At 45.4% G+C, this 24196-nt stretch overlaps 1 protein-coding gene across 2 annotated transcripts in view; it reads left to right on the plus strand.

The window, feature by feature from the left end:
* The first annotated feature begins 379 nt into the window (after positions 1–379).
* Positions 380–24196, plus strand: part of LOC106595244 (TSC22 domain family protein 4) — a 206066-nt gene continuing 182249 nt past the window's right edge. The window contains exons 1-2 of one of the 2 annotated variants that reach the window (XM_045721397.2): positions 380–921; positions 23278–23982. In XM_045721397.2, coding sequence (XP_045577353.1) covers positions 23278–23982 — 705 coding nt within the window. In that variant the 5' untranslated portion in view covers positions 380–921. Of the gene's footprint in view, positions 1091–23277; positions 23983–24196 lie in introns of both variants that reach the window. The other variant, XM_045721396.2, reaches the window with a different exon arrangement.

Raw genomic sequence — 24196 nt, forward strand, 5'->3', positions numbered from 1 at the left:
TAAATCTCTTTGCCAAAATTCGTCATCTCTCCCATGTCTTATTCGACTAGTATTTTTGAAAGTGTAAGGATAATAATTCAGCCATAGTTGTTCTGAAATGTTCATTGCTTGCCAACATTTTACTCCTTCCTCTATGTTTAATATAACACACATACATTATTTATTCATTTCGGTTGCCTATCCTGACTAAGTTTGTTCTATAGAAAGTATTTGACTCTGATGTGTGTCACAGAAAGTATTTGTGGGGGGGGGGAATTCTGTCAGGGGGAGATGTTCGGCACACCGGACCCCTTGCAGCTAACACCTGGAAGGCTGTAGTAATCTGACCTGGCCAGCAGGGGTCACCAGGGCACCATAAACACGAGGCTCCACAGGGGCGTAACTTCCGGGTTTAGAAAAGTTGTCAACAGTTTGCTAAATAGAAAAACATGTAGCTAGATACTGAGACCAGACCCGTCTTTTTTCCAGCAGAGAAAGAGAGACGGGGAAGGAGTGACTGAAGACAGACAGACGGCGCCGCTGCGGAAAGCAGAAGTAGTTAGTTACAGTAGTTAACTAGCTAGCTAGAATGTTTAGCTACTGTAGCTAGTTAGCTAACTTGTGTTGTGATAAGTACCAGGCAAGCTAAACACGGGCTGGTGTGTGTGATAACTCCAGCCTGCTCTCCCTCTCCGGGACCACACTGCTGATGCCGGTCCCGACCGGGGCTCCATGGAAGAGCTGCTAGCACAGGACGGAACAAGGAACGGGACTGTAACCGACTCTCCTCACCCCTGCCCGGCCAAGCCCTCTGCCCGGTACGGTCCCTGCTCATCTCTCTGGTCCAACGGGATATTTTTACCGTGGGGTGAGACTGGAAACGCGCGAGCGGCGATGGGGTCAGAAGTACTTTTCCAACTTTTTCTACAACTTTTATGAAAGGTCATTATAATAAAGTTTAGATTTATTTATACCTCCATCAAACTGGTTAAGGTTATGCAGTGTGTTAGTCCAGCAGTGATGTAGCTATCTCATATAGAAGACACGGCTGAACCCCAGGAACTCTGCATACTGCTGCTACTTCCGCTACAGAACCCAGATCCGGGACAAGGTACGTCATCTTTTGCCTGAAACAAATTTCACCAAGAAGGAAAAAAATACTTTTAAATAAAGTTGTGCAAGAGAGAGGAGAGTGAGATTTTAATTGAGGGACACGATGAAATGGCACAATGGTGTGCAACTGCAGCCCCCAATGTGGACTTCCTCTATGTGCAGGAAGGAGTATTGCATTGGTTCCTGCATGAACCCCCACCCAATAGTATGACACTTTTGAATGTGGGTCAAAAGGGAAATAAAAGTATTCTGCGTTTTTTTTCACTGGTAGACAGTATCCTTCGCTCCCGCCATGCTGAACACCTGCCCTCACCATCGAACTGCAGGAAAACCGTGCCCGACAAGCGAGGGCAACACCGCCGTGCCCGACAAGCGAGGGCGACACCGCCGTGCCCGACAAGCGAGGGCGAAGGACACTGTCTTCCAGTTGCCCCTGTCTCCCGCTAGTACAGAAGGCGGGAAGCTGGGAAAACACAGTGTGCTAGCTAGTTAGCAACACCGCTGTGCCTGACAGGCTGGGGCGGAGGACACTGTCTACCGGTGTTGCCCACCGCTAGCTACTCCGGTAGGCAGGAGGCGGGGGCTAGTTAGCTAGCTTGCTAGTTAGCTAGCACATGGTGTCGGCTCACACCTGCTGTGTACCGGAGTCCTCCTTATGACTAGTTGGCTAAGCTAACACGGTGTCCTTCGCTCCTGCCTGCCGAACACCTGTCGTCGCTGTCTTTAACTGAATTGCGGGAAAACGGTGCACGACAGGCGGGTGCGAAGGACACTCTACCGGTGTGTGCTAACGTTAGCCAGCTACCGTTGTCACCCCCACTACTTCTTCTGTGGGGTTTATCGGTGGTTGCATTACCGCCATCGACTGTACTGGAGCGCCGTGCCTCCCGCCTATGTACTGTAGTCCTAGTTAAAACATGTACCAATACAAGTCTAAAGAGGGGTTCCTACAGATTCTGAATGCTCAACTTGTGGGCTGCAGTTGCTCCCTTCTCAAATGGCTCGGATGCGTGTTGATGTGTCACGCCTTGTGCTGCGTAGAGGGTCCATTGTGGGTTATGACTGATGACGTCACTGAGCGGAATTAATTTCAAGCACATAGCTGAGTGATTGTTGAACCGGTAAGTAGTGTAGCCGCGGAGAGGGAGAGCAGGATAAGAGCGTCTGCTAAATGACGTAAATGTAAGTGTCGAACCCTACCCCTTTAGGGTTCGCAGTAGGTTAGTACTACGCTGGTCGACTCATATCCGTCCTCTATGAAGACCCTTGCCCTCTGAAGGGCTGTAGTAGATACTGTACTGTCTATGTATCCCATCTATGGAGACTACTGCTAACCCTACTGTATATCATGGTCCACTATGAAGACCCTTGCCCTCAGAAGGGCTGTAGTAGATACTGTACTGTCTATGTATCCCATCTATGGAGACTACTGCTAACCCTACTGTATATCATGGTCCTCTATGAAGACCGGTGTTGTAAAGTACTACTGTAGTATCTATATTTGGTGAAACCTATTGCTCCTCTAAATATCACCATGTGTACTTAATTAATTTATATTTCAAGATATTGATGAAGCCTAACTGCTAAAAATACACTTTTGATTTGTAAAGTTCAAAATAGTCTGGCAGCCCAACTGATTGGCAAATGTACTACAAATTAAGAAATCATGTGACTTAATAAAATATACTATGAAACAAAGATACATTTATATAAAGAAAGATAATAAAAAGCTTTGGACTACCTTAAATTAAATTCTGGGATAAAAGCCAACTCGACTCCATTGTTCATTGAATCAGATGGCTTATTCATCACACAGCCCACTGATATTGCAGACTACTTGAATTACTTTTTCAGTAAATAAATTGACAACAGACTTTCAGCACGCTTATAGGGAAGGACACTCAACAAGCACAGCACTTACACAAATGATTGATGATTGGCTGAGCGAAATTGATGATAAAGTGATTGTGGGGGCTGTCTGTTAGACTTCAGTGCAGCTTTTGACATTATCGATCATAGTCTGCTGCTGGAAAAACGGATGTGTTATGGCTTTACACCCCCTGCTATAATGGCTTAACACCCCCCTGCTATAATGGCTTAACACCCCCCTGCTATAATGGCTTTACACCCCCCTGCTATAATGGCTTTACACCCCCCTGCTATAATGGCTTAACACCCCCTGCTATAATGGCTTTACACCCCCTGCTATAATGGCTTAACACCCCCTGCTATAATGGCTTTACACCCCCCTGCTATAATGGCTTTACACCCCCTGCTATAATGGCTTTACACCCCCTGCTATAATGGCTTTACACCCCCTGCTATAATGGCTTTACACCCCCTGCTATAATGGCTTTACACCCCCTGCTATAATGGCTTTACACCCCCTGCTATAATGGCTTTACACCCCCTGCTATAATGGCTTTACACCCCCTGCTATAATGGCTTTACACCCCCTGCTATAATGGCTTAACACCCCCTGCTATAATGGCTTAACACCCCCTGCTATAATGGCTTAACACCCCCTGCTATAATGGCTTAACACCCCCTGCTATAATGGCTTTACACCCCCTGCTATAATGGCTTTACACCCCCTGCTATAATGGCTTTACACCCCCTGCTATAATGGCTTTACTCCCCCTGCTATAATGGCTTTACACCCCCTGCTATAATGGCTTTACACCCCCTGCTATAATGGCTTTACACCCCCTGCTATAATGGCTTTACACCCCCTGCTATAATGGCTTTACACCCCCTGCTATAATGGCTTTACACCCCCTGCTATAATGGCTTTACTCCCCCTGCTATAATGGCTTTACTCCCCCTGCTATAATGGCTTTACACCCCCTGCTATAATGGCTTTACACCCCCTGCTATAATGGCTTTACACCCCCTGCTATAATGGCTTTACACCCCCTGCTATAATGGCTTTACACCCCCTGCTATAATGGCTTTACACCCCCTGCTATAATGGCTTTATACCCCCTGCTATAATGGCTTAACACCCCCTGCTATAATGGCTTAACACCCCCTGAACACAGAGGGTGTTCTTTAATGGAAGCCTCTCCAACATAATCCAGGTAGAATCAGGAATTCTCCAGGGCAGCTGTTTAGGCCCCTCGCTTTTCCGCCCATTTTTACTAACGACATGCCACTGATTTTGAGTAAAGCCAGAGTGTCTATGTATGCGGATAACAACACTATACACGTCAGCTACTACAGCGACTGAAATGACTGCAACACTTAAAGAGTTGCAGTTAGTTTCAGAGTGGGGGGCAAGGAATACGTTTGCCCTAAATATTTCTAAAACTAAAAGCATTTGTATTTGGGACAAAACATTCACTAAACCCTAAACCTCAACTAAATCTTGTAATAAATGTGAAAATTGAGCAAGTTGAGATGACTAAACAGCTTGGAGTAACCCTGGATTGTAAACTGTCACGGTCTAAACATATTGATGCAACAGTGGCTAAGATTTATTTGTGTTTTTTATTTAACCTTTATTTAACTAGGCAAGTCAGTTAAGAACAAATTCTTATTTACAATGACGGCCTAGGAACAGTGGGTTAACTGCCTTGTTCAGGGGCAGAACGGCAGATTTTTACCTTGTCAGTTCGGGGATTCAATCTAGCAACCTTTCGGTTACTGGCCCAACGCTCTAACCGCTAGGCTACCCTGTCGCCAAGATGGTGAAGTCTGTCCATAATAAAGCGCTGCGATGCCTTCTTAACATCACTCAACAAGGCAGGTCCTACAGGCCCTAGTTTCTACATTCTTAACAGCACTATCGTCAAGGCAGGTCCTACAGGCCCTAGTTTCTACCTTCTTAACAACACTATCAACAAGGCAGGTCCTACAGGCCCTAGTTTCTACCTTCTCTACAACACTATCAACGAGGCAGGTCCTACAGGCCCTAGTTTCTACCTTCTGAACAACACTATCAACAAGGCAGGTCCTACAGGCCCTAGTTTCTACCTTCTCAACAGCACTATCAACAAGGCAGGTCCTACAGGCCCTAGTTTCTACCTTCTTAACAGCACTATCAACAAGGCAGGTCATACAGGCCCTGGTTTCTACCTTCTTAACAACACTATCAACAAGGCAGGTCCTACAGGCCCTAGTTTCTACCTTCTGAACAACACTATCAACAAGGCAGGTCCTACAGGCCCTAGTTTCTACCTTCTTAACAGCACTATCAACAAGGCAGGTCCTACAGGCCCTAGTTTCTACCTTCTTAACAACACTATCAACAAGGCAGGTCCTACAGGCCCTAGTTTCTACCTTCTGAACAGCACTATCAACAAGGCAGGTCCTACAGGCCCTAGTTTCTACCTTCTTAACAGCACTATCAACAAGGCAGGTCCTACAGGCCCTAGTTTCTACCTTAACAACACTATCAACAAGGCAGGTCCTACAGGCCCTAGTTTCTACCTTCTTAACAACACTATCAACAAGGCAGGTCCTACAGGCCCTAGTTTCTACCTTCTTAACAACACTATCAACAAGGCAGGTCCTACAGGCCCTAGTTTCTACCTTCTTAACAACACTATCACCAAGGCAGGTCCTACAGGCCCTAGTTTCTACCTTCTTAACAACACTATCAACAAGGCAGGTCCTACAGGCCCTAGTTTCTACCTTCTTAACAACACTATCAACAAGGCAGGTCCTACAGGCCCTAGTTTCTACCTTCTTAACAACACTATCAACAAGGCAGGTCCTACAGGCCCTAGTTTCTACCTTCTTAACAGCACTATCAACAAGGCAGGGCCTACAGGCCCTAGTTTCTACCTTCTTAACAACACTATCAACAAGGCAGGTCCTACAGGCCCTAGTTTCTACGTTCTTAACAACACTATCAACAAGGCAGGTCCTGCGGTTCAAAGTGGCACCGTCATGGAATGCCACCTTTCCAACAAGTCAGCGTGTCAAATTTCTGCCCTGCTAGATCTGCTCCCCGGTCAACTGTAAGGGCTGTTATTGTGAAGTGGGAATGTCTAGGAGCAACAACGGCTCAGCCATGACGTGGTAGGCCACAGAACGGGTCCGCAGAGTGCCATGGGTTCTAACTAGAACAGTTAACTCTACAGTCTGTATTCTAACTAGAACATAGAGTAGTTAACAACTGTTCTAGTTAGAATCCAGACTGTAGAGTTAACACATTGCCTATACTAACTCTTAACACAGAGTGTTCCTGCCTGACTAGATGGTCAGGTGTTAGTTAGTGTAGTGATGTTCCTGCCTGACTAGATGGTCAGGTGTTAGTTAGTGTAGTGATGTTCCTGCCTGACTAGATGGTCAGGTGTTAGTTAGTGTAGTGATGTTCCTGCCTGACTAGATGGTCAGGTGTTAGTTAGTGTAGTGATGTTCCTGCCTGACTAGATGGTCAGGTGTTAGTTAGTGTAGTGATGTTCCTGCCTGACTAGATGGTCAGGTGTTAGTTAGTGTAGTGATGTTCCTGCCTGACTAGATGGTCAGGTGTTAGTTAGTGTAGTGATGTTCCTGCCTGACTAGATGGTCAGGTGTTAGTTAGTGTAGTGATGTTCCTGCCTGACTAGATGGTCAGGTGTTAGTTAGTGTAGTGATGTTCCTGCCTGACTAGATGGTCAGGTGTTAGTTAGTTAGTTAGTGATGTTCCTGTCTGACTAGATGGTCAGGTGTTAGTTAGTGTAGTGATGTTCCTGCCTGACTAGATGGTCAGGTGTTAGTTAGTGTAGTGATGTTCCTGCCTGACTAGATGGTCAGGTGTTAGTTAGTTAGTTAGTTAGTGATGTTCCTGCCTGACTAGATAGTCAGGTGTTAGTTAGTGTAGTGATGTTCCTGCCTGACTAGATGGTCAGGTGTTAGTTAGTGTAGTGATGTTCCTGTCTGACTAGATGGTCAGGTGTTAGTTAGTGTAGTGATGTTCCTGCCTGACTAGATGGTCAGGTGTTAGTTAGTGTAGTGATGTTCCTGTCTGACTAGATGGTCAGGTGTTAGTTAGTGTAGTGATGTTCCTGCCTGACTAGATAGTCAGGTGTTAGTTAGTTAGTGATGTTCCTGCCTGACTAGATGGTCAGGTGTTAGTTAGTGTAGTGATGTTCCTGCCTGACTAGATGGTCAGGTGTTAGTTAGTGTAGTGATGTTCCTGTCTGACTAGATGGTCAGGTGTTAGTTAGTGTAGTGATGTTCCTGCCTGACTAGATGGTCAGGTGTTAGTTAGTTAGTGATGTTCCTGCCTGACGAGATGGTCAGGTGTTAGTTAGTGTAGTGATGTTCCTGTCTGACTAGATGGTCAGGTGTTAGTTAGTTAGTTAGTGTAGTGATGTTCCTGCCTGACTAGATGGTCAGGTGTTAGTTAGTGTAGTGATGTTCCTGCCTGACTAGATGGTCAGGTGTTAGTTAGTGTAGTGATGTTCCTGCCTGACTAGATGGTCAGGTGTTAGTTAGTGTAGTGATGTTCCTGCCTGACTAGATGGTCAGGTGTTAGTTAGTGTAGTGATGTTCCTGCCTGACTAGATGGTCAGGTGTTAGTTAGTGTAGTGATGTTCCTGCCTGACTAGATGGTCAGGTGTTAGTTAGTGTAGTGATGTTCCTGCCTGACTAGATGGTCAGGTGTTAGTGTAGTTAGTGTAGTGATGTTCCTGTCTGACTAGATGGTCAGGTGTTAGTTAGTGTAGTGATGTTCCTGCCTGACTAGATGGTCAGGTGTTAGTTAGTGTAGTGATGTTCCTGCCTGACTAGATGGTCAGGTGTTAGTTAGTGTAGTGATGTTCCTGCCTGACTAGATGGTCAGGTGTTAGTTAGTTAGTTAGTGTAGTGATGTTCCTGTCTGACTAGATGGTCAGGTGTTAGTTAGTTAGTGATGTTCCTGCCTGACTAGATGGTCAGGTGTTAGTTAGTGTAGTGATGTTCCTGCCTGACTAGATGGTCAGGTGTTAGTTAGTGTAGTGATGTTCCTGCCTGACTAGATAGTCAGGTGTTAGTTAGTGTAGTGATGTTCCTGCCTGACTAGATGGTCAGGTGTTAGTTAGTTAGTGATGTTCCTGCCTGACGAGATGGTCAGGTGTTAGTTAGTGTAGTGATGTTCCTGTCTGACTAGATGGTCAGGTGTTAGTTAGTTAGTTAGTGTAGTGATGTTCCTGCCTGACTAGATGGTCAGGTGTTAGTTAGTGTAGTGATGTTCCTGCCTGACTAGATGGTCAGGTGTTAGTTAGTTAGTGATGTTCCTGCCTGACTAGATGGTCAGGTGTTAGTTAGTGTAGTGATGTTCCTGCCTGACTAGATGGTCAGGTGTTAGTTAGTGTAGTGATGTTCCTGCCTGACTAGATGGTCAGGTGTTAGTTAGTGTAGTGATGTTCCTGCCTGACTAGATGGTCAGGTGTTAGTTAGTTAGTTAGTGTAGTGATGTTCCTGTCTGACTAGATGGTCAGGTGTTAGTTAGTGTAGTGATGTTCCTGCCTGACTAGATGGTCAGGTGTTAGTTAGTGTAGTGATGTTCCTGTCTGACTAGATGGTCAGGTGTTAGTTAGTGTAGTGATGTTCCTGCCTGACTAGATGGTCAGGTGTTAGTTAGTTAGTTAGTGTAGTGATGTTCCTGTCTGACTAGATGGTCAGGTGTTAGTTAGTGTAGTGATGTTCCTGTCTGACTAGATGGTCAGGTGTTAGTTAGTGTAGTGATGTTCCTGTCTGACTAGATGGTCAGGTGTTAGTTAGTGTAGTGATGTTCCTGCCTGACTAGATGGTCAGGTGTTAGTTAGTGTAGTGATGTTCCTGCCTGACTAGATGGTCAGGTGTTAGTTAGTGTAGTGATGTTCCTGCCTGACTAGATGGTCAGGTGTTAGTTAGTGTAGTGATGTTCCTGCCTGACTAGATGGTCAGGTGTTAGTTAGTGTAGTGATGTTCCTGTCTGACTAGATGGTCAGGTGTTAGTTAGTGTAGTGATGTTCCTGCCTGACTAGATGGTCAGGTGTTAGTTAGTGTAGTGATGTTCCTGCCTGACTAGATGGTCAGGTGTTAGTTAGTGTAGTGATGTTCCTGCCTGACTAGATGGTCAGGTGTTAGTTAGTGTAGTGATGTTCCTGCCTGACTAGATGGCCAGGTGTTAGTTAGTTAGTGTAGTGATGTTCCTGCCTGACTAGATGGTCAGGTGTTAGTTAGTGTAGTGATGTTCCTGCCTGACTAGATGGTCAGGTGTTAGTTAGTGTAGTGATGTTCCTGCCTGACTAGATGGTCAGGTGTTAGTTAGTTAGTGATGTTCCTGCCTGACTAGATGGTCAGGTGTTAGTTAGTGTAGTGATGTTCCTGCCTGACTAGATGGTCAGGTGTTAGTTAGTGTAGTGATGTTCCTGTCTGACTAGATGGTCAGGTGTTAGTTAGTGTAGTGATGTTCCTGCCTGACTAGATGGTCAGGTGTTAGTTAGTGTAGTGATGTTCCTGTCTGACTAGATGGTCAGGTGTTAGTTAGTGTAGTGATGTTCCTGCCTGACTAGATGGTCAGGTGTTAGTTAGTTAGTGTAGTGATGTTCCTGCCTGACTAGATGGTCAGGTGTTAGTTAGTGTAGTGATGTTCCTGCCTGACTAGATGGTCAGGTGTTAGTTAGTGTAGTGATGTTCCTGTCTGACTAGATGGTCAGGTGTTAGTTAGTGTAGTGATGTTCCTGCCTGACTAGATGGTCAGGTGTTAGTTAGTGTAGTGATGTTCCTGCCTGACTAGATGGTCAGGTGTTAGTTAGTGTAGTGATGTTCCTGCCTGACTAGATGGTCAGGTGTTAGTTAGTGTAGTGATGTTCCTGCCTGACTAGATGGTCAGGTGTTAGTTAGTGTAGTGATGTTCCTGCCTGACTAGATGGTCAGGTGTTAGTTAGTGTAGTGATGTTCCTGCCTGACTAGATGGTCAGGTGTTAGTTAGTGTAGTGATGTTCCTGCCTGACTAGATGGTCAGGTGTTAGTTAGTTAGTGATGTTCCTGTCTGACTAGATGGTCAGGTGTTAGTTAGTTAGTGTAGTGATGTTCCTGCCTGACTGTACAGGTGTTCCATTGCATCAACCAATGGAATTTACTGCTCAGTCTGGCATCAGATTGTTACACCATGTGATGTGGTTAGCTGGCGTGTTCAACACCGTGTGATGTGGTTAGCTGGCGTGTTCAACACCATGTGATGTGGTTAGCTGGCGTGTTCAACACCGTGTGATGTGGTTAGCTGGCGTGTTCAACACCATGTGATGTGGTTAGCTGGCGTGTTCAACACCGTGTGATGTGGTTAGCTGGCGTGTTCAACACCGTGTGATGTGGTTAGCTGGCGTGTTCAACACCATGTGATGTGGTTAGCTGGCGTGTTCAACACCGTGTGATGTGGTTAGCTGGCGTGTTCAACACCATGTGATGTGGTTAGCTGGCGTGTTCAACACCGTGTGATGTGGTTAGCTGGCGTGTTCAACACCGTGTGATGTGGTTAGCTGGCGTGTTCAACACCATGTGATGTGGTCAGCTGGCATCAAATGTATTTATAAAGCCCTTTCTTACATCAGCTGATATCTCAAAGTGCTGTACAGAAACCCAGCCTAAAACCCCAAACAGCAAGCAATGCAGGTGTAGAAGCACGGTGGCTAGGAAAAACTCCCTAGGAAAAACTCCCTAGAAAGGCCAAAACCTAGGAAGAAACCTAGAGAGGAACCAGGCTATGAGGGGTGACCAGTCCTCTTCTGGCTGTGCCGGGTGGAGATTATAACAGAACATGGCCAAGATGTTCAAATGTTCATAAATGACCAGCATGGTCAAATAATAGTAATCACAATGAACAGTTCAGGGTTCCATAGCCGCAGGCAGAACAGTTGAAACTGGAGCAGCAGCACGGCCAGGTGGACTGGGGACAGCAAGGAGTCATCATGCCAGGTAGTCCTGAGGCATGGTCCTAGGGCTCAGGTCCTCCTCCGAGAGAGAGAGAATTAGAGAGAGCATACTTAAATTCACACAGGACACTGGATAAGACAGGAGAAATACTCCAGATATAACAGACTGACCCTAGCCCCCTGACACATAAACTACTGCAGCATAAATACTGGAGGCTGAGACAGGAGAGGTCAGGAGACACTGTGGCCCCATCCGATGATACCCCCGGACAGGGCCAAACAGGCAGGATATAACCCACCCACTTTGCCAAAGCACAGCCCCCACACCACTAGAGGGATATCTTCAACCACCAACTTATTATCCTGAGACAATGCCGAGTATAGCCCACAAAGATCTCCGCCACCCCACTAGAGGGATGTCTTCAACCACCAACTTATTATCCTGAGACAAGGCCGAGTATAGCCCACAAAGATCTCCGCCACGGCACAACCCAAGGGGGGCGCCAACCCAGACAGGAAGACCACATCAGTGACTCAACCCACTCAAGTGACGCACCCCTCCTAGGAACGGCATGGAAGAACACCAGTAAGCCAGTGACTCAGCCCCTGTAATAGGGTTAGAGGCAGAGAATCCCAGTGGAGAGAGGGGAACCGGCCAGGCAGAGACAGCAAGGGCGGTTCGTTGCTCCAGAGCCTTTCCGTTCACCTTCACACTCCTGGGCCAGACTACACTCAATCATAGGACCTACTGAAGAGATAAGTCTTCAGTAAAGACTTAAAGGTTGAGACTGAGTCTGCGTCTCTCACATTGGTAGGCAGACCATTCCATAAAAATGGAGCTCTATAGGAGAAAGCCCTGCCTCCAGCTGTTTGCTTAGAAATTCTAGGGACAATTAGGAGGCCTGCGTCTTGTGACCCTAGCTTACGTGTAGGTATGTACGGCAGGACCAAATCGGAAAGATAGGTAGGAGCAAGCCCATGTAATGCTTTGTAGGTTAGCAGGTAAACCTTGAATTCAGTCCTTGCCTTAACAGGAAGCCAGTGTAGGGAGGCTAGCACTATGAGTAATATGATCACATTTTTTTGGTTCTAGTCAGGATTCTAGCAGCCGTATTTAGCACTAACTGAAGTTTGTTTAGTGCTTTATCCGGGTAGCCGGAAAGTAGAGCATTGCAGTAGTCTAACCTAGAAGTAACAAAAGCATGGATACATTTTTCTGCATCATTTTTGGACAGAAAATTTCAGATTTTTGCAATGTTACGTAAATGGGGGAAAAAAGCTGTCCTTGAAACAGTCTTGATATGTTCTTCAAAAGAGAGATCAGGGTCCAGAGTAACGCTGAGGTCCTTCACAGTTTTATTTGAGACGACTGTACAACCATCCAGATTAATTGTCAGATCAAACAGAAGATCTCTTTGTTTCTTGGGACCTAGAACAAGCATCTCTGTTTTGTCCGAGTTTTTAAAAGTAGAACGTTTGCAGCCATCCACTTCCTTATGTCATACAGGTTTCCAGCGAGGGCAGTTTTGGGGCTTCACCATGTTCACCAGCAGCACTAAGATCTAGGAGCACGAGGACAGATGCAGAGCCTCGGTCTGACGTCATTAAAAGGTCATTTACCACCTTCACAAGTGCAGTCTCAGTGCTATGATGGGGTCTAAAACCAGACTGAAGCGTTTCGTGTACATTGTTTGTCTTCAGGAAGGCTGAGAGGAATGAGAGGAATGGGAGATTCGATAGAGGCCGATTTAGTTTTTTAAAATATTTTCTGCGTCAAGGTTTGGCTTTTTCAAGAGAGGCTTTATTACTGCCACTTGTAATGAGTTTGGTTCACATCCGGTGGATAGAGAGCCGTTTATTATGTTCAACATAGGAGGGCCAAGCACAGGAAGCAGCTCTTTCAGTAGTTTAGTTGGAATAGGGTCCAGTATGCAGCTTGAAGGTTTAGAGGCCATGATTATTTTCATCATTGTGTCAAGAGATGTAGTACTAAAACACTTGAGTGTCTCCCTTGATCCTAGGTCCTGGCAGAGTTGTGCAGATTGGTGGTTAGCTGGTGTGTTCAACACCTATCCAGCTGTTGTGAAATCTCATGTGTCTGTAATGTAGTCAAGCAGGAAACCACCGGTTTCTTCTTAATCAGAATCATGTAGTAATGTTGACGGTAAACTGCCTCAACTAGGCTGCACAACCTGTATTCACTCACACACACACACACACACACACACACACACACACACACACACACACACACACAGCAGCGCTCGAAATTAAGGGCGTCCTGTTGTCCCGGGACGATAAAAATATGTCTGGGACGGTTCAAAACAACAGAGGTTTCACACTAAAATGTTAAACGCAGACGAGGCTGATGAAACGGCTCATTTAGCTTAAAAGTTGATCAAGTATGAATAATTCACGTACAAGCACAGCAATGTGTTCACTGGTCTATTTCGGTTATGGAAATGTATGACATTAGGCCTATTTGCCCAACATTGGGATGATTTTCTATTAGAATGCCTGTCTGTGGTCCGCCGGCACGGAGGTTTCCTGTGCCGGGTGCTGTGGCGTTTTCCTTGTCTGTAGGCTATGGCTCGCTACTGTGGAATTCAGGAACTGAATGCACACTAAAATGTGCAAAGTATTTCTGCGTCACTATGCCTGGTCGGGGGCTGAGTGCATGTGAAGAGCTGAGTGACAGCTACAGTTTTAGAAGCACAGGCATAAAAATGTGTTTAATTTACCTGAAACTGAAGTGAGACTGTTGGCTATTTACATGATTTTTTCAGATGCTAGGTTGATTTTCAATGTTTGAGTTTCAACTGGGAAGAGAAGCAATGCAGACACTAGTCAGCAGGCTCTTGATCTCACAGGCACAAACATGACTTGCATTACCACGGTAACCTCCCGCCCTTTAAAGGGGCAGGTGAACATTTTTCTCATATTTTGGTTAAAAGACTCTGTTCGCAATCTTTTTTTAAAGAAATTCAACAATATACCACATTACTTCTCACCAGTAATACATGTATTGTTTTAGAAACATTACAAAGCACATCCAGTTTGTGTGTAATTTTACTGGAAAACAATATTTGTCTGGTTTAAAAAAAAGGCTGGTAGACCAAAAATAACATTTTAGGCTCTGGCCATTAGCAAGTTGTGGTGCTCAAAAAGGTCACGGTGACCATTATTCAGTGACGAGGGTGAAGCAGAGGAAGTGATCGCTGGGAAACACACTAGTTATTTAATGTATATTGTTGGGTTCTTTAATGAGGCAGCTGTTGGTGGAATGTATATAACTTCAGTTTATTCAGTAACCACTTCACAATAACATTGGTCTCTCTTAGATATATCTTAAATAAGCATGCCCCATTCAAAAAATATAGAACTAAGAGTAGACGTAGCCCTTGGTTCACCCCAGACCTGACTGCCCTCGACCAGCACAGAAACATCCTCTGGCGTTCTGCATTAGCATCGAATAGCCCCCGCAATATGCAACTTTTCATGGAAGTCAGGAACCAATATACACAGGCAGTTAGGAAAGCAAAGGCTAGCTTTATCAAACAGAAATGTGCATCCTGTAGCACTAATTCCCAAAAGTTGAGACACTGTAAAGTCCATGGAGAATAAGAGCACCTCCTCCCAGCTGCCCACTGCACTGAGGCTAGGAAACTCTGTCACTACCGATAAATTTACGATAATCGATAATTTCAATAAGCACTTTGCTACGGCTGGCCATGCTTTCCACCTGGCTACCCCTACCCCGGTCAACAGCTCTGCACCCCCAGCAACTTGCCCAAGCCTCCCCCATTTATCCTTCACCCGAATCCAGATAGCTGATGTTCTGAAAGAGCTGCGAAATCTGGATCCCTACAAATCAGCCGGGCTAGACAATCTGGACCCTCTCTTTCTAAAATTATCCGCCAAAATTGTTGTAACCCCTATTACTAGCCTGTTCAACCTCTCTTTCGTATCGTCTGAGGTCCCCAAAGATTGGAAAGCTGCTGCGGTCATCCCCCTCTTCAAAGGGGAGACACTCTAGACCCAAACTGTTATAGACTTATATCCATCCTGCCCTGCCTTTCTAAGGTCTTCGAAAGCCAAGTTAACCTGTTGGGTCTAGGGGGCAGCATTTGCACGTCTGGATAAAAAAAATGTACCCGATTTAATCTGGTTACTAATCCTACCCAGTAACTAGAATATGCATATACTTATTATATATGGATAGAAAACACTCTAAAGTTTCCAAAACTGTTTGAATGGTGTCTGTGAGTATAACAGAACTCATTTGGCAGGCAAAACCCTGAGACATTTTCTGACAGGAAGTGGATACCTGATGTGTTGTATTGACTTTAAACCTATCCCATTGAAAAACACAGGGGTTTAGGAATATTTTGGCACTTCCTATTGCTTCCACTAGATGTCACCAGCCTTTACAAAGTGTTTTGAGTCTTCTGGAGGGAGATCTGACCGAACAAGAGCCATGGAACGGTGATGTCCCATTAGACACCTGGCGCGCTACTTCATGTTGGGTACCCTCGTTCCAATACGTTATAAAAGGCTATGCATTCGTCCACCTTGAATATTATTCATGTTCTGGTTAAAAAAGGCCCTAATGATTTATGCTATACAACGTTTGACATGTTTGAACGAACGGAAATATATTTTTTCCCCTCGTTCATGACGAGAAGTCCGGCTGGCTTACATCATGTGCTAACGAGACGGAGATTTTTGGACATAAATGATGAGCTTTTTTGAACAAAACTACATTCGTTATGGACCTGTGATACCTGGAAGTGACATCTGATGAAGAGAATCAAAGGTAATGGATTATTTACATAGTATTTTCGATTTTAGATCTCCCCAACATGACGTCTAGTCTGTATCGCAACGCGTATTTTTCTGGGCACAGTGCTCAGATTATTGCAAAGTGTGATTTCCCAGTAAGGTTATTTTTAAATCTGGCAAGTTGATTGCGTTCAAAAGATGTAAATCTATAATTCTTTAAATGACAATATAATATTTTACCAATGTTTTCTAATTTTAATTATTTAATTTGTGACGCTGACTTGACTGCCGGTTATTGGAGGGAAACGATTTCCTCAACATCAATGCCATAGTAAAACGCTGTTTTTGTATATAAATATGAACTTGATAGAACTAAAAATGCATGCATTGTCTAACATAATGTCCTAGGAGTGTCATCTGATGGAGATTGTAAAAGGTTAGTGTATCATTTTAGCTGGTTTTATGGTTTTGGTGACCCTGTCTTTGACTTGACAAAACATTACACACAACTCTTGTAAATGTACTGTCCTAACATACTCTAAATTTATGCTTTCGCCGTAAAACCTTTTTGAAATCGTAAAACGTGGTTAGATTAAGGAGATGTTTATCTTTCAAATGGTGTAACATAGTTGTATTTTTGAAAAATTTGAATTTTGACATTTATTTGGATTCAAATTTGCCGCTCTTGAAATGCACCTGCTGTTGATGGAGTGCACCACAGGTGGCACGCTAGCGTCCCACCTAGCCCCAAGAGGTTAACAAACAGATCACCAACCATTTCGAATCCCACCGTACCTTCTCCGCTATGCAATCTGTCTTCAGAGCTGGTCATGGTTGCACCTCAGCCACGCTCAAGGTCCTAAATGATATCATAACCTCCAACAATAAAATACAGCACTGTGCAGCCGTCTTCATCGACCTGGCCAAGGCTTTCGACTCTGTCAATCATCGCATTGTTATCGGCAGACTCAAAAGTCTTGGTTTCTCAAATGACTGCATCACCTCGTTCACCAACTACTTCTCGGACAGAGTTTAGTGTGTCAAATCGGAGGGCCTGTTGTCCGGGCCTCTGGCAGTCTCTATGGGGGTACCACAGGGTTCAATTCTCGGGCCGACTCTTTTCTCTGTATATATCAATGATGTCGCTCTTGCGCGTTGGCTGGGCCTCACTACATATTCGACGCCAAACACACTGGCTCCAAGTCATCTATAAGTCTTTGCTAGGTAAAGCCCCGCCTTATCTCAGCTCACTGGTCACCATAGCAACACCAACCCATAGCACGCGCTCCAGCAGGTATATTTCACTGGTCATCCCCAAAGCCAATTCCTCCTTTGGCCGCCTTTCCTTCCAGTTCTCTGCTGCCAATGACTGGAACGAATTGCAAAAATCACTGAAGCTGGAGACTCGTATATCCCTCTCTAACTTTAAGCATCAGCTGTCAGAGCAGCTTACCGATCACTGTATCTGTACATAGCCCATCTGTAAATAGCCCATCTGTACATAGCCCATCTGTAAATAGCCCATCTGTACATAGCCCATCCGTAAATAGCCCATCTGTACATAGCCCATCCGTAAATAGCCCATCTGTACATAGCCCATCTGTAAATGGCCCACCCAACTACCTCATCCCCATATTGTTATTTATCCTCTTGCTCCTTTGCACCCCAGTATCTCTACTTGCACATCATCATCTGCACATCTATCACTCCAGTGTTAATGCTAAATTATAATTATTTCACCTCTATGGCCTATTTATTGCCTTACCTCCCTAATCTTCTACATTTGCACACACTGTACATTGATTTTTCTATTGTGTTATTGACTGTACCTTTATCCCATGTAACTCTGTGTTGTTGTTTGTGTCGCTCTGCTTTGCTTTATCTTGGCCAGGTCACAGTTGTCAATGAGAACTTGTTCTCAACTGGCCTACCTGGTTAAATAAAGGACTTGTTCTCAACTAGCCTACCTGGTTAAATAAAGGACTTGTTCTCAACTGGCCACCTGGTTAAATAAAGGACTTGTTCTCAACTAGCCTACCTGGTTAAATAAAGGACTTGTTCTCAACTAGCCTACCTGGTTAAATAAAGGACTTGTTCTCAACTAGCCTACCTGGTTAAATAAAGGACTTGTTCTCAACTGGCCTACCTGGTTAAATAAAGGTGAAATAAATATATATTGTATACATGTTCAATTAATAAATTATAATTATTAATCATGTTATTGTTTGTCTGTTTTCATTAAGATGCAAAAAAAATTAATATTGAATGTAATTTATGTTATATAGTCTCTGTCCCAGGGCCCATGTGGGTGGGTGGGTGAGCCCATGTGGGTGGGTGGGTGAGCCCATGTGGTGGGTGGGTGAGCCCATGTGGGTGGGTGGGTGAGCCCATGTGGTGGGTGGGTGAGCCCATGTGGGTGGGTGGGTGAGCCCATGTGGGTGGGTGGGTGAGCCCATGTGGTGGGTGGGTGAGCCCATGTGGGTGGGTGGGTGAGCCCATGTGGTGGGTGGGTGAGCCCATGTGTGTGGGTGGGCCTATGTGTGTGGGTGGGCCCATGTGGGTGGGTGGGCCTATGTGTGTGGGTGGGCCTATGTGTGCCTCTGCCCAGTCATGTGAAATCTATAAATTGTGGCCTAATTTATTTATTTATTTCAATTGACTGATTTCCTGATATGATTGATTTCCTGATATGACTGATTTCCTGATATGACTGATTTCCTGATATGACTGATTTCCTGATATGACTGATTTCCTGATATGACTGATTTCCTGATATGACTGATTTCCTGATATGAACTGTAACTCAGTAAAATGGTTGAAATTGTTGCATGTTGCAATTCTATTTTTGTTCAGTATATACAGTCTGGTCCTGTTCTCCACAGACTGGACAGACCAGGCAGAGGACTATATAGATGTTAGGACAACAGGACCAGACAGAGGACTATATAGATGTTAGGACAACAGGACCAGGCAGAGGACTATATAGATGTTAGGACAACAGGACCAGACAGAGGACTATATAGATGTTAGGACAACAGGACCAGACCAGACAGAGGACTATATAGATGTTAGGACAACAGGACCAGACAGAGGACTATATAGATGTTAGGACAACAGGACCAGACCAGACAGAGGACTATATAGATGTTAGGACAACAGGACCAGACCAGACAGAGGACTATATAGATGTTAGGACAACAGGACCAGACAGAGGACTATATAGATGTTAGGACAACAGGACCAGACCAGGCAGAGGACTAAATAGATGTTAGGACAACAGGACCAGACCAGACAGAGGACTATATAGATGTTAGGACAACAGGACCAGACAGAGGACTATATAGATGTTAGGACAACAGGACCAGGCAGAGGACTATATAGATGTTAGGACAACAGGACCAGGCAGAGGACTATATAGATGTTAGGACAACAGGACCAGACCAGACAGAGGACTATATAGATGTTAGGACAACAGGACCAGACAGAGAACTATATAGATGTTAGGACAACAGCACCAGACAGAGGACTATATAGATGTTAGGACAACAGGACCAGACAGAGGACTATATAGATGTTAGGACAACAGGACCAGACAGAGGACTATATAGATGTTAGGACAACAGGACCAGACAGAGGGCTATATAGATGTTAGGACCAGACCAGGCAGAGGACTATATAGATGTTAGGACAACAGGACCAGACCAGACAGAGGACTATATAGATGTTAGGACAACAGGACCAGACAGAGGACTATATAGATGTTAGGACAACAGGACCAGACCAGACAGAGGACTATATAGATGTTAGGACAACAGGACCAGACCAGACAGAGGACTATATAGATGTTAGGACAACAGGACCAGACAGAGGACTATATAGATGTTAGGACAACAGGACCAGACCAGGCAGAGGACTATATAGATGTTAGGACAACAGGACCAGACCAGACAGAGGACTATATAGATGTTAGGACAACAGGACCAGACAGAGGACTATATAGATGTTAGGACAACAGGACCAGACCAGGCAGAGGACTATATAGATGTTAGGACAACAGGACCAGACAGAGGACTATATAGATGTTAGGACAACAGGACCAGACAGAGGACTATATAGATGTTAGGACAACAGGACCAGCCAGGCAGAGGACTATATAGATGTTAGGACAACAGGACCAGACCAGGCAGAGGACTATATAGATGTTAGGACAACAGGACCAGACCAGACAGAGGACTATATAGATGTTAGGACAACAGGACCAGACAGAGGACTATATAGATGTTAGGACAACAGGACCAGACCAGGCAGAGGACTATATAGATGTTAGGACAACAGGACCAGACAGAGGACTATATAGATGTTAGGACAACAGGACCAGACAGAGGACTATATAGATGTTAGGACAACAGGACCAGACAGAGGACTATGTAGATGTTAGGACAACAGGACCAGACCAGACAGAGGACTATATAGATGTTAGGACAACAGGACCAGACCAGACAGAGGACTATATAGATGTTAGGACAACAGGACCAGACCAGACAGAGGACTATATAGATGTTAGGACAACAGGACCAGACCAGACAGAGGACTATATAGATGTTAGGACAACAGGACCAGACAGAGGACTATATAGATGTTAGGACAACAGGACCAGACAGAGGACTATATAGATGTTAGGACAACAGGACCAGACCAGACAGAGGACTATATAGATGTTAGGACAACAGGACCAGACAGAGGACTATATAGATGTTAGGACAACAGGACCAGACCAGACAGAGGACTATATAGATGTTAGGACAACAGGACCAGACAGAGGACTATATAGATGTTAGGACAACAGGGACCAGGCAGAGGACTATATAGATGTTAGGACAACAGGACCAGACCAGACAGAGGACTATATAGATGTTAGGACAACAGGACCAGACAGAGGACTATATAGATGTTAGGACAACAGGACCAGACCAGGCAGAGGACTATATAGATGTTAGGACAACAGGACCAGACAGAGGACTATATAGATGTTAGGACAACAGGACCAGACAGAGGACTATATAGATGTTAGGACAACAGGACCAGACAGAGGACTATATAGATGTTAGGACAACAGGACCAGACCAGACAGAGGACTATATAGATGTTAGGACAACAGGACCAGACCAGACAGAGGACTATATAGATGTTAGGACAACAGGACCAGACCAGACAGAGGACTATATAGATGTTAGGACAACAGGACCAGACCAGACAGAGGACTATATAGATGTTAGGACAACAGGACCAGACCAGACAGAGGACTATATAGATGTTAGGACAACAGGACCAGACAGAGGACTATATAGATGTTAGGACAACAGGACCAGACCAGACAGAGGACTATATAGATGTTAGGACAACAGGACCAGACCAGACAGAGGACTATATAGATGTTAGGACAACAGGACCAGACAGAGGACTATATAGATGTTAGGACAACAGGACCAGACAGAGGACTATATAGATGTTAGGACAACAGGACCAGACCAGACAGAGGACTATATAGATGTTAGGACAACAGGACCAGACCAGACAGAGGACTATATAGATGTTAGGACAACAGGACCAGACCAGGCAGAGGACTATATAGATGTTAGGACAACAGGACCAGACCAGGCAGAGGACTATATAGATGTTAGGACAACAGGACCAGACAGAGGACTATATAGATGTTAGGACAACAGGACCAGACCAGACAGAGGACTATATAGATGTTAGGACAACAGGACCAGACCAGACAGAGGACTATATAGATGTTAGGACAACAGGACCAGACCAGCAGAGGACTATATAGATGTTAGGACAACAGGACCAGACAGAGGACTATATAGATGTTAGGACAACAGGACCAGACCAGACAGAGGACTATATAGATGTTAGGACAACAGGACCAGACCAGACAGAGGACTATATAGATGTTAGGACAACAGGACCAGACCAGACAGAGGACTATATAGATGTTAGGACAACAGGACCAGACCAGACAGAGGACTATATAGATGTTAGGACAACAGGACCAGACAGAGGACTATATAGATGTTAGGACAACAGGACCAGACAGAGGACTATATAGATGTTAGGACAACAGGACCAGACAGAGGACTATATAGATGTTAGGACAACAGGACCAGACCAGACAGAGGACTATATAGATGTTAGGACAACAGGACCAGACCAGACAGAGGACTATATAGATGTTAGGACAACAGGACCAGACAGAGGACTATATAGATGTTAGGACAACAGGACCAGACCAGACAGAGGACTATATAGATGTTAGGACAACAGGACCAGACCAGACAGAGGACTATATAGATGTTAGGACAACAGGACCAGACCAGACAGAGGACTATATAGATGTTAGGACAACAGGACCAGACCAGACAGAGGACTATATAGATGTTAGGACAACAGGACCAGACCAGACAGAGGACTATATAGATGTTAGGACAACAGGACCAGCAGACAGAGGACTATATAGATGTTAGGACAACAGCCGACCAGACAGAGGACTATATAGATGTTAGGACAACAGGACCAGACAGAGGACTATATAGATGTTAGGACAACAGGACCAGACCAGACAGAGGACTATATAGATGTTAGGACAACAGGACCAGACCAGCAGAGGACTATATAGATGTTAGGACAACAGGACCAGACAGAGGACTATATAGATGTTAGGACAACAGGACCAGACAGAGGACTATATAGATGTTAGGACAACAGGACCAGACCAGACAGAGGACTATATAGATGTTAGGACAACAGGACCAGACCAGACAGAGGACTATATAGATGTTAGGACAACAGGACCAGACAGAGGACTATATAGATGTTAGGACAACAGGACCAGACCAGACAGAGGACTATATAGATGTTAGGACAACAGGACCAGACCAGACAGAGGACTATATAGATGTTAGGACAACAGGACCAGACCAGACAGAGGACTATATAGATGTTAGGACAACAGGACCAGACCAGACAGAGGACTATATAGATGTTAGGACAACAGGACCAGACCAGACAGAGGACTATATAGATGTTAGGACAACAGGACCAGACCAGACAGAGGACTATATAGATGTTAGGACAACAGGACCAGACAGAGGACTATATAGATGTTAGGACAACAGGACCAGACCAGACAGAGGACTATATAGATGTTAGGACAACAGGACCAGACCAGACAGAGGACTATATAGATGTTAGGACAACAGGACCAGACCAGGCAGAGGACTATATAGATGTTAGGACAACAGGACCAGACAGAGAGACTATATAGATGTTAGGACAACAGGACCAGACAGAGGACTATATAGATGTTAGGACAACAGGACCAGGCAGAGGACTATATAGATGTTAGGACAACAGGACCAGACCAGACAGAGGACTATATAGATGTTAGGACAACAGGACCAGACCAGACAGAGGACTATATAGATGTTAGGACAACACTGTTGTTTTCATAGTTTTAGAGAGTCCAACCCTACTGACACATCCAGGTCTCACTGTGTGTCTCTGTGTTTAGATGAGTGGGGGGAAGAAGAGGAGTGGCTTCCAGATTACTAGTGTGACGTCAGACTACACGCAGAGCTCTGGGGAAGCCCCGCCCCCTGCCCAGGCCTCTAGCCAATCAAATCCCTCCCCTCCGTCCTCCAGCCAATCCACTGCTTCCTCCCAGCCTGGCCCCTCCCACCAGCAGGGAAGTTTCTCCCAGCCGACGACTCCCCTCTCTCTGAGGAAATCCAACTCCCAAGATGCTGTGGGGCAGTGCTCCAGGTTCCGAGTTGTCAGATTGGGCCAGGGCCACGGAGAACCCTATCACCGGGGGCGATGGACCTGTACGGACTTCCTGGAACGAGAGGAAGGGGTGGGGCTTAGATGGGTGATGGACAGCATGAGACACGCCCACTCTCTGGAGTCGCTGGAGGGGATTGGTCTACAGAGGGCTGGGGGAGGGGCTGGAGGCGAGCTGCTTGGACACGTGCGCACTCTCAGGACGGGACACCTTGTTCACTCTCAGGGTACCTCCCACTTGCTGGCCCAGCCAATAGGGTCAGATGGGGAGGGGTTTGGAGGGCTGAAGCCGCTCCTCCTCCACAGCGACCCGCCCTCCCCCACACACCTGGAAAGAGTCAACTTGCGATTGGTCGACTCCACGCCCCCCCTGCCCAGCCCCCGCCCACGGAACATCCCCCCCCCTTTACGCCTGGACGTGGACGCTACTGGGAGGGTGAGAACACACACACACACACACAGACACACACAGACAATACACACACACACACACAGACAATACACACACACACACACACAGACACACACAGACAATACACACACACACACACAGACAATACACACACACACACACAGACAATACACACACACACACACACACACACACACACACACACACACACACACACACACACACACACACACACACA

This window comes from Salmo salar, chromosome 07 (assembly GCF_965601325.2).
Source record: "Salmo salar chromosome 07, fSalSal1, whole genome shotgun sequence".
Lineage (NCBI taxonomy): Eukaryota > Metazoa > Chordata > Actinopteri > Salmoniformes > Salmonidae > Salmo > Salmo salar.